The sequence below is a fragment of the Diabrotica undecimpunctata genome, chromosome 7 (genome assembly GCF_040954645.1).
Source record: "Diabrotica undecimpunctata isolate CICGRU chromosome 7, icDiaUnde3, whole genome shotgun sequence".
Taxonomy (NCBI): domain Eukaryota; kingdom Metazoa; phylum Arthropoda; class Insecta; order Coleoptera; family Chrysomelidae; genus Diabrotica; species Diabrotica undecimpunctata.
Window position 1 is genome coordinate 99,269,214 of NC_092809.1, and position 12,338 is coordinate 99,281,551.

Sequence of the window (12,338 nt, forward strand, 5' to 3'; positions counted from 1 at the left end):
ACTTTACCAACATCTATCAAGACTGTTCCAAAACTGTCTTAACGGGACCAAACTTCCTAAAGAATGGAAATTGTCAAAAATCCATCAACCATTCATAACAAGGGAAACAAAGAAGATTGTTAGAACTATCCAGGAATTTCAATATCAAGTACGATCAGCAGAATACATGGTAAAATTTTGAAAAATAAAATTGAAGCAGAATAGAGACATTGAAGCAGAAAAACAAGCAGTTTTTAGAGCAGGAAGATGTACTGCAAGAAGGAAAAATGATGGAGAACATATAAAATATATTCAAACGTACAAATATTGGGGCCTGAAATTGACACAATATGATGAGACTTTGAATGAAACAGACATATACAAGGACGAAAAGCCATAAAAATGATGAATGGGGATCTGTGGGACAAAAATATCTCCAAAGAAGGATATACAAAGTATTGTAACATATGGTTCCGAAGTTTGGCCACTAAAAATCAAAACAGAAAAGAAAAAACACTTCGGGCCATGGAAATGGACATCTAGAGGAGGTAAGCTGGAAAAGCATGTCGAGAAAGAGTTCCGATGAGGATATCGGCAGTTTTTTGAACGTTGAAAACACAATGATTGACCACATAAAATACAAACAACTCAAGTTCGTGGGAGAAGATCGGGGAAGTCCTAAAGCATTGGACCAGTAACTGGTCCTATTTGGCATTTTTATTAACGACATGTATATACAGATATCAACATATTGTTTTATATCGTTAATAGTAAGCATCGCAGGTTTACTAGAATTAGTTTGTGTCGAATGCAAATTAGATTCCGTGGTAATTTTTTCAAAAAGACTCTCATCAAAGAAATACTTAAAGAAGCTATAAGGTGTTGAGAGGTTAAGAATATTTTCAGGAAGCTCGGATTTTTCTCTGAAAACTGAAAAGTGTTTGTTCGGAATTAAATTGTTCCTACGCCATATTATTTTTGAATACTTTTCTTTTAATTCCTGTGCTTCCTTTTTGTTCTACTGGCATATGTGATACATCTAAGTCATCATCATCATCCTCTAATTCATCTAGTTCACCATCGAACTCGTCCTCACTATCCGTCAAATTGAGGATTGCTTCCTCAAGTTCTTTTTGTTTAAGATGTTTGAAACGATGAGACATGGCTAAAAACTAGCAAAAAAGGAATATTTTGTTCAAGTACAAGCAATTCAAAAATAACCCACAAATATTTCAAATAGTTACTCTCCTGCGCAATGTGTAAGATATTTAACAACCCATTTCAATTCCGTTCTCAGTGGAAATCTGACTAGTATTTGTTTTAAAAATAATAAATTGAAAGAAAACATACCTATCTTATACAAAATAGATAAAATTACAACACAATAACTGGTAAATAAAACCCACAAAACTAGTTTATTTGTACAAGCTTGTGCTAATTGTGTAATGCCGACGCGAACAATATTGTGTAGGGTAGCTTTAAAGGTATTTAAATTAAAAATAACTGCTTTGAAATCGAGACGTGTCATATCTTTTTATATACAGCATTTGGTTTTTTATCATCTTTTTTCGTAAACTCCACAGTTTAGTTCATCTAATATTTTTTTTAGTTTTCTTGTTGTGGTAACTTTTAGAATTATATCCTAATTTTGCACCAAAGAAACGTATTAATAATTTACATCTCTCAGTCCATATTATAAAATATTCCTTAAATTCCACAAAGCAAAACATACATTAAATGTTAGTGTTAGAACACCTGTAAAGAAATTAGAGAAGAAAGATTATAAAATGTACATTTTTATGTGAGTAGAGTTTTGGAAATATTGTAAGAATTATCGTTGTAAATAAATCTCAATGGAATGGGTATATGTATTAGGTAAAATATGTGGTAAAATAAATAATAGTCTGCATTCGACTAAAAAAAGCGAATATTGCTAATAGTTTTTTGTTCATCGAACCTATTTTTGCCTTTATCAAAATTCCGAAGCAATCTTATATTTTTTCTTTTTTTATGTTTATTCTCAATTCTAAATGTAGTTTATCTGGTTTAATGTTGAACAGTTCAATTCGTTTGCTTGCTCTTGTTTCTCTTCTTTATTTAATTCGATCCAAAATATTTTGATCTCTTTAATTTATTGTTAACTTTTCATTTTGTTTAAATTAGTACATATTTAATTTAGTCTTCATATTCAAAGAGATGGTCTTTGCTGTAATGTTACTGCATTAGTCATATTTTCATAAATAACTAGTAGTCCTAACTTCTCTGGTTCAACGAACAACAAAAGAACATTTTCTCGTATTTCAAAGACTATGAGAAGGTATTATAAAAGTACTGCAAAACCTAAAACAAGTTATTGTTAATCTCTAATAAAGTTAGATAGTTTAGTAAAATTTACAAACATCTTCTTTACGTGCAACGACCGAGGTTGGCAATCATCATGGCTATTCTGATCTTAGATGCTGCCGCTCTGAATAGTTCGATTGATGTGCATCCGTACCATTCCCTCAAGTTACGCAACCATGAGATATTTTCCTTCCTACACTTCTCTTGCCCTGGATTTTTCCTTGTATAATTAATTGAAGTATGTTGTATCTTTCATTACGCATAACATGCCCCAGGTATTGCAGCTTTGGTGTCTTGATGGTTTCCAATATTTCCATTCTTTTGTTGACTCTTCTAATGACTTCGTTGTTTGTTACATGCTCGGTCCATGATATCTTCAGGATTCTTCTATACACCCACAGTTCAAATGCTTCCAACTTTTTAGTAGTGGACGCGTTAAGTGTCCATGCTTCTATCCCGTAAAGCAGACGTAAAGAATATCATCATTTCTTGATGAGAAAATATAACACCATGCCAGCCTAACTCTCAAGTCTAATTTCAGTTCTCTTGCACAAAGTACCTTTCTCATTTTATATATACAAGGATTTCCACAGTTTTCACTGTATTCCTTCACTCAACCGTTTTCTCCAATTTTTCCTGTTTAGCCAGTCCCCTTCCTGTAGGTTTCTTCTACTCATTGCTTCGTCCACCTCATCTCTGAAAGATCTTCGGGGTCTGCCTCTCTTTCTTCTTCCTACCTTTCTCATTTTATTGAAGTTTATTCGTGCTTTCTCTATTCGAACTTTGATTTCTTTGGAGGAATCGTTTGTGTGATTAATTATTGTGCCAAGATAATTGTAGTTTTCAACTTGTTCTAAAGTTTTACCGTTAATTGTCAGGCTTTTATCATTATTTTGGATTTTTGATATCCTCATAAATTTAGTTTTCTTGATGTTTATTTATAATCCATATTCTTCTCCATACGCAACTATCTTATTCATTAGGTTTTGGAGGTCTTGGAGGTTGTCTGCTATTATGATAGTATCGTCCGCATATCTAATGTTGTTAATTGGTGTTCCATTGACCTTTATTCCTTCTGTTTCTCGCTCAAGAGCTCTTTTCGCAATTTCTTCAGAGTATGCATTGAATAGTAGTGGTGACAATACACACCCCTGTCGCACTCCTCTTTTAATTTCGAACTCTTCTGATGTGTGTTCATTAATGCTTATGTGTGCCAGCTGTTTATAATATAGATTTGTTATAATTCGGTCATTGAATTGTAATTGGATTGCTTTAAGGACGTCCATTAGCTCTTTGTGGCGGACTTTATCGGAGAGATGGCAAAGAGAGTTTCACGGGTATCTACGCCTCTACGGAATTTTTTACCTATATTTTAAGTGTGTAGCATTATTTTAAGTGTGTTCACATTTTAAGTGTGTTAACATCAGCATTCTTTAACATTTTTCTTTTTTGGGAGACAAATAAATGTTGAGGTCAACCATTCATTGGGTATGTCACCCGACTGATAAATTTAAGAGCTTTAAGAGGACATCCATATACTCATTTTTTATTATTTTAAGGATATCAATAGGCAATTGATCTGGCCCCGGGCTTTTTCCGTTTCTGTTGTTCTTTAGTGCATACAATATTTCTTCTTTTGTAATTTCTATACTTGTTTCTCTGTCCTCGAAAGATATGTCTTGTAGGTTTCCTCTTTCGTCGTCGAAGTGCTCTTCCATATATTCTTTTCATCGTTTTAGCTTTTCGTCAGTCGTTATCATAGTATTTCCATTTTTATCTAAAAGAGTTGTGTTGTGGTTTTTTTTTGCAGCCCTGCCATTTCTTTAACTTTTTATGTAGGTTGAATAGGTCGTATTTGTGTGTCGTCTGTCGTTGTGTTGTCTTCTATCTCTTTACATTTTTCCTCATAGTAAGTTTGTTTTGCCTCTTTTATCATTTTTCTGATTTTATTGTTAATGATTTTGTACTTGTGACTGTCTTTGTTCTTGGCTTGTCCTGTTTGGTCCATCCTGTCGAGTATTTCGTCGATCATCCAGTTGTCTCTCTTTCTTATCGCTTCTTTTAATATCTCTTTGCATGGAACAAGGAGGCAGTTTTTTAATGTTTCCCATTGTTGGGTTATCTCGTAGGTGTTAGTATCTAATTTATCAAAGTTTTCGTGTATTTTCTGTTGGGAGTTTGTTTTTTATATCGGCTTCTTTCAGTTTTCTAACATCTAATTTTGGAGTTCTTTGGGGTTTTCTAATACGTTTAAGCTTAAGCGTGACATTAGCGATTAGTGGGTTATCGTCTACTGTGATATCTGCTCCTGGATATGTTTTAACTGATTTGAAGGTGTTACGATATCTCTCTTTAATCATTATATAATCGATTTGGGTTCTTACCACTTTTTCCGGGTTATCTGGTGGTGAGCGCCATGTATATAACCGTCTCATAGGTAATTTAAAGAACGTGTTTATGATTATTAGACTTTGTTTTTGGCAGACTTGTATTAGACGATCTCCTCTATCGTTACGTTCCAAACATAAAAAAGGGCAAATTTTTCTACAAAGGCTCTTTGCAATTAGAAGATTTGATCTCTTTTACTTTAGTACTTAGACATTTGTGACTGGAATGCGATTTTCGATATTATTAAGGAATGGTGGACGTGGCAAATGAGTGCTTTGAAGATCTTCCAGGAGAAATCCATTCGAGTTACAGGAGAAACATTGAACAAAGCCCATTCAATTACAGGGAGACTCGATTGAGGATTAAGGGCATTTTCAAATAAAAAAAGTTTTTCATGAACACATCTTGCTCTTGTGTAAATTAAAAAGAGCTAAAAAGAATGGAATTAATTTAAATATTTGAGCTTTCTCCTAAATAAAGTAGTAGTATAACTTCAGAAGAAGAACTTGGGAGTAAAATAATAAGAAAGAAATGTCTTCTTGGATTTCTGAAAGATATGAAAGCCAAGGCAGAAATCCATTGTACTTAAAAATGTTTTATACTCATATACGATTAGTATTATTTCAGTACCTATTACCAAACATATAACTAACAAAATATTCAAACATCTTATATCAGGTATACATAGCAGTCAGTTAAATATCCGTTGTAAGTCCTTCTCATAGCTCCAATTGATCATCTAATTAACATCACAGCTTCGAAGTCAATTAAATTAAAACCGCTAGTCTCACGCATTAAAATCAGTAACCCACATGCAACAAAACAATACTTTGAGACAATAACATAATTTACATTGCGATTGGTGCATTTTGATAATTAACATCCTAATCACACATGTCTAACAGTAACACAATAGGTTAGGAATTTATAATACCAACTATCAACAGTTGATGTATTCTAGTAGAATTTAATTAGTAAACCATAATATCAACTGCTGAAATGTTACAAACTAAATGAGAGGCTTTTTTGAAAATCCGTTGTTTTTTGTAGTCAAAATAGAGTTTTTTACCTTTAAGGGTACACAGAAAGACATATAGAGAAAACTAACATATGTATATAATTTAAAACTTTGCAATTGCTGAAATCTCCTGTTAGAGAGGAGTGGCGACACTTAAATGTAACTGTATAAATGGCCAAAACAAAACTAGAAGTGGTAGAGTGTTTGGCAATATAATATCCTAATTCAATAATCATAGTACATTTATATATACATAATATGATATGATAATACATAATAATGATACCACTGGGAGAATATAACTGATATACCTGTAGTATAGTACATTCAACCAACTTACACCTCTAAACGATTAATGGAATTCACAGAAAACCTTTCGTTTCGGCCGTATTATCAGTTAGAGTTAATTTGTATAAAATGAGGAGCAAAAATTCAAATGGAATTTTAAATATTGTATATTTGGCTAATAGTGAATGTATAAATATAATGGTTAACGTTGATTTATACCTAATAATGACTTTAAAGGTCCACCATTGTCTCTTTCCATGGTAAGGTATTTATGCGCATTTGCAATTAATTCATCAATATCCAACTTACTTCTAGGCATGATGGTCACTTGAAACTACACGTTTGAATTACAATATACTGAGTTTAGATCAATATGACAGAAACTTTCTAACTGTTGTGCTTCTAACTTGCTGTACAATTATTTTGTAAATAACATTAGAATAGTGTACTTACATTATAATTTAAATCTATAAATCATCATCGTCACTAAATTCACTACTTACTTTCCGTGTCCGGAACACCAACAGCTTTAAATTTTGTGTTTCCAATGGTTGGCCACATAGATGGTCCTGTCATTCGCTAAGAATAGGTCTTCTTCTGTGCAGGTCTCTCTCATCTCTGTGCATGATAGTAGATGGTAACTATTCTGAACCGTGCCGCAGGTAACGTCCTCCTGGTATCCCAATTTTTTCAGGTTACTAGCACAACGTGAAACGCCAGTTCTTAGTCTGTTTAGCGCTTTCCATGTGGGATACGGCAAATGCGGCCATTTTCTCTGAGGGAGCAAAATGTGTTGTAGCTGACGCTTGCCATAGGTGTATTCGGCGCGTCTTCGCGATTTTTTCTGATTTTTTCAGAAAGCTTTTCCGAGATTTTAATCTACTTCGCTGAACTTGGTGGTCATACAAGGGGTGTCTTCGATCCATCTCCTGCTTCTTTCGTTCTATCTCTGATGTGACCTGTCTTCTGATAGCAGGTGGAGCGATTCCAACTATAGGGTAAACCTCTTCGATAGGTGTCGGCTTCAGGCAACCAGATATACGAACCGTTTCATTTAACTAAATTCGCTACCGCTATCATTATGTAAATCTATAATCACTGGATTAAGAGCTTCTTGCCACAATTCCCTAACTGCATCGTCTTTATATCTACTGCATCCAAAGTGATTATTATAATACGTTTTACATATTCCCCAGATGTGTTCGATGGGATTAAACTGGCAGTGATACGGCGGTAACCGTAGTACTTGATGTCCATAACTTGATACAATTTGATCAACTATATAAACTGTTGGTTTTTCATTACGTTTCGAAATTTCCAGTAAGTCTGATTTGAAGGCGTATTCCGGAAAATTGATATTATTTTTAATTAACCAATTTTTTATGCTCAGTACGTTCCACGACTGTTTTGGTTGTTTCTTCAAAATCTCAGAATGGTAAGGTGCATTATCTAAAACTATAACTAATATTGTTCACTCAGACTAGGTAACAGTTTCTCCTCAAGCCATTTAACAAACATTCTGCATTCGTATTTTCATGGTAATCAGCATATTTTGATTTTAATGAAAATAAATTTTTTTTATAAAACCTTCTTTCCCTCCTGCATGAAGGATGATATGTCTTTTGCTTTCGCTATCTGTGTGTTGTATTGATTTTATGCTGTCGTCTTGCCAAATTCTTTTAATTCCACACTCTGCAAATATCCATGTCTCATCTAAGTATACGAATATTGCATTTTCAGATTTAAGTCTGGTATATTCCCTCTAAAATTTAATTCTTTTGTGAACCACACTACTCCTTTCGCATAAAAGTAACCTATTATTTTCTTTTTTGAATTTAAATCCTAAATCTCTCAACACTTTTCAAAGGCTAGTCCTCTTAATTTCTGAAACAGAAACTTGTCTTTCTCTTACTTTTGCCAGTAAATTATCTAAACTGACATGTTGATTGTTTTCACGCATTCGATACAAAATATTGCGAATTTCAAATTTTTCTCTATCAGGTAAGTCAATGCTCCTAGAATGTTTACGAGTTGTTTTCTTGTCTTCGTGATACTCAGTAACAGTAAGATCTTCTTGAGAATCTCTGACAGTCTTCATTACAGTTTTTAGCTTCCTTTCACTTATCCCGAGTGCGTCACAAACGCGTTGATTTATACATAATAATGACTTTAAAGGTCCACCATTGTCTCTTTCCATGGTAAGGTATTTATGTGCATTTGCAATTAATTCATCAATATCCAACTTACGTCTAGGCATGATGGTCACTTGAAACTACACGTTTGAATTACAATATACTGAGTTTAGATCAATATGACAGAAACTTTCCAACTGTTGTGTTTGAGAGGTAAAATATAATATAACCGCTTAGAAAGATCCTACATACATTTAGCAAATTAGCCTAATGATCATTAGGAATGCCGATTGTAATTTAATTAGGTTTGATAAAAAGTTTAGAAATGGTTGGAAACCGTACATAAACAAATTAAAATGTTTCCCACAATTATTTTATTTTTAGTACTTTTTAGAAAAGTATTTTCATTTGAAAATAAAAAGTTAAATATATTTACCAAAACCCCAACTTTAACTCGTATTCGCAGAAGAATCAAAAACGGTACACTAACAGACATATGGTCAATCTAATCACCACTATTTAAATTGAGAAAATGTTCTAGTTTACTCCGAAGTATTTTTTAACAAAAACTAAAAGTTATATTTTAGTACTTTGTATATCTACTTTGAATATAAATTCTCATTAGCACGGTACTATTTGTTTCAGAAAAAAATTATTAAACAAGTAGGCGAAAGAAATTTACGCTAAATAACATTATGCAAGAATATTATTTATTAAAAATATGTAACAAAATATGCTACACTATGGAACAACGGCTTAATGACACATATATTTATTTTAGACCTAAAATTTAGCAAAGTTTTAAACATTATGGAGAACACCAGTGCAGTTTACCGTGCTTTTACTACAATGAAAGGATTTCTGCGAATTCCGTTAATCGTTTAGGGGTGTAAGTTGGTTGAATGTACTGTATATTCCAGGCAGAGATTTTTTATTGCGAAGAAAAATTAAAAATTAGCACGACGGCTTTCAATCCTAAGCAGATCAATACCCGTCTAATGAATGACACCTGCATACGATGGGGGTGTTTCAACCTTAAGCTACTCATTATAGTAGAGGACCTGAAACAGTCAATAATATTCTTGGAGACCACTAAATACTCCAAAAACATGTGATCTATTAGATGCATATCTGGAGTACTGTAATACTCCACAATAATAGATATGAATAAATGGATGATTTACATACTTTCATTTTATTTCCCTCTATGAAGTCCTCACTGAGCCTACTCTTCTATGAGTTATTTGATATTAACAAAATTCATATTTTTTTAAGAACCTCGTATGCAGTGACTATAAAAAAATGTTATTTCATGTATTTTATATTTTACACCACGTTCATAATATCATGTGGATTGATTATGTAAATTATTTATTAAACTTGTGTTTGCTATTAAAAATAGAAAGGGATGAATATTTTTACTTATTAAACTTTATTTTCTAAATGCCTCTCATTTAGCATTGGATTTTATTTAAGTTGTTATTTAATTTCTGACGATATAACGATTATTACTCAAATCACATATTTTTTCTCAGAGTTCGCCGAATATGACCCCTTTGGATACGAATGTGCTACCGTCCAAGATGGAACACCCCAATCCTCCCCTAGAAGATATATTCAAACACGCAACAATTAATAGTACAATATCGACTGCTGTTTAAAAGATCCTTAATAAGGTAATATAGAGTACTTAGTATGTTTTTTAAAAAGTTTTTAATATTTTCTTTATTTGTACCTTTTTTTTATTATTTGATAATTTTATTATTTGATTTTTTTATAAGATTGTTTGGTTTATAAGTTTGGTGTTTAATTGTGTGACGATTGCACTTTTCACACTTTTCCACTAACACATGTTTTACCGTAAGGGTGAACCGCACTCATCGCAAATTAGGCGTTCTTCTTTCTTCAACAAATGTTCATGAGAAAACTGGGAGAAAGTCCTAAACGAGAAATAATTATCTGCTTTAGTCTGGATACCTCGTGTGGTTGCCATGGTCCAATATTATTTTTTATCTCCTAAAGCTTTGATGGTGTGGATTTCCATTTATGGTTCCAGTTCGTGAACAGGTCCTTTATGAAATAACTTTTTAGATCCATACTTACAGATTGGGGTGATAGGGGGATACCGTTGTCGTTTATATAGCTTCTTTGACATTTTTGTCTGCTGCTTTGTTACCTGCTATTCCAACATGTGATGGGACCTTGATGAAGATGAAGAAACTTGATGCTTCTATCTTTAGTATGCAATTTATTTAGTTCTCCTCTATTAATAAAGCTAAGAGCCGGTTGTTCGAACGCTAATCAAAACTTGATTGTAATCAAATATTTAATTAAAATCAAATACGTCACATTTTGAGGTTATGTTGACTGATTTATTTTATTCAATTTTATTATTTTGCGTTTTAATTTAAAATAAACCATAATTAAACTTTTTTTGATATTAATTTCATGTTTTCATTTACAAATCAATAATAATAATAAGCAATTTTTAATAATTTTGACAGCTGCTGTGACGTGTTTGCTTGCAATTAAATATTTGATTACAATCAAGTTTTGATTAGCGTTCGAACAACCGGCCCTAAAAGTGTATTTCCTGATTATTTGTAGTGATGACATAGATCAATCTGTCACGGGAATATAGGAGATGAACTTTGAAGAGTCGTTAGCCATGGATATGTCTAAAATGTTATTTCTTGGAATTATTATATTTAGAGTTAAGCTAGATGTGTAATTAAGGGTTAATAGCTGCCCACGTAGTTCTAGCGTGGGTTCACCTATTTCAGCTTGTATGCTATTAATCGAGTTGTTCTGTACGCTCCAAGTATAGTCCTTACGGAGGTATTATGTAACGTATCCAAAGGTTTTAACGTTGTTGTGGTGGCAGATGCATATCCAACACATCCGTAATCAATTTTGAAACGAATTAAGGATCTGTATGAGTAGTGTTTTACCATCGACACCCCAAGTTTTATGAGCTAGGTACTTAACAAGTTAAGGCCATTTCGACATGAAAGAACTAACTGCTGGATATGACTTTTCCAATTTAACTGTTGATCAAATATGACTACTAGAACTTTAATTTCGTTTGTATAGAAAAAAATTTGGTTTTCAATCTTTAGGTTCGGTTTATCCTCGATATGTCTTTTTGAAAATATACATTTTGTTTTATTCAAGCAAAAGCTGAAACCGGTACTTATGGACCAGTATACTAGTTTATTTAAGTGTTCTAAAAATTTCATTCGTTTTCCATGTATGTATGTTTAATCTTATGATTTTCTTGTTCACAGCTAATTTTTTATAGCTATTTATTGATTGTAGAAGAGACTTATTTTTTTAGTTCTTTTATCCTTGCTAACGCCACTGCACATCATGTGAATCGTCACCAATATTTTTAACGTTCATGCCTTTTTTCACTTCGCTCATAACAGTCATTTCCGTCAAATACCGTCGGATTGCTAGTGGTTGATTTGTATGCCAGATTATCGGTCTTTTTGTCAAACATTCAAACCTGGTGGACCAATTTATATATATATATATATATATATATATATATATATATATATATATATATTATCTACATTTTATATATTATATATAATGTATATAAACAATTTATATATGAAATTTTAATCGATGTATTTTCTTTTCAGGAAATTTGGTGAATATTCATCATGACTGCCATCATATGTTGATATTTCTTGTGGTTGTACACATTTTCAAAAATGTATTTATAAATTTTAAGTATTGTAACTTTTAAATTTTCGTATAATTATAATTTTGCATTTAATGTATATTTTATTTTTGCCATTCAGTTAATTTGTAATGATTTAAAATTGAAATAAATTTAAGAAAACGTTTAAATGCCATTTTATACGTTACTATATATATATATATATATATATATATATATATATATATATATATATATATATATATATATATAATACAGGATATTAGTGACTGTCGATATAACCAAACAACCATTTTATTAGGGCAAAATAAACTGGTTGTTTGTATATATATATATATATATATATATATATATATATATATATATATATATATATATATATATATATATATAAATATATATATATATATTTATATATATATATATATATATATATATATATATATATATTTATATATATATATATATATATATATATATATCTATAAATATTCTTAAA

General features: G+C 31.7%; 1 protein-coding gene across 2 annotated transcripts in view; it reads left to right on the top strand.

The window, feature by feature from the left end:
• LOC140445641 (tubulin monoglutamylase TTLL4-like) overlaps positions 1-11,935 on the top strand; it is a 79,995-nt gene extending 68,060 nt beyond the window's left edge. For both annotated transcript variants that reach the window (XM_072537857.1, XM_072537858.1), the window contains 2 exons: positions 9,684-9,824; positions 11,799-11,935. In XM_072537857.1, the coding sequence (XP_072393958.1) occupies positions 9,684-9,809 (126 nt within the window). In that variant the 3' untranslated portion in view covers positions 9,810-9,824; positions 11,799-11,935. The remainder of the gene's footprint in view (positions 1-9,683; positions 9,825-11,798) is intronic.
• Positions 11,936-12,338: the final 403 nt, after the last annotated feature.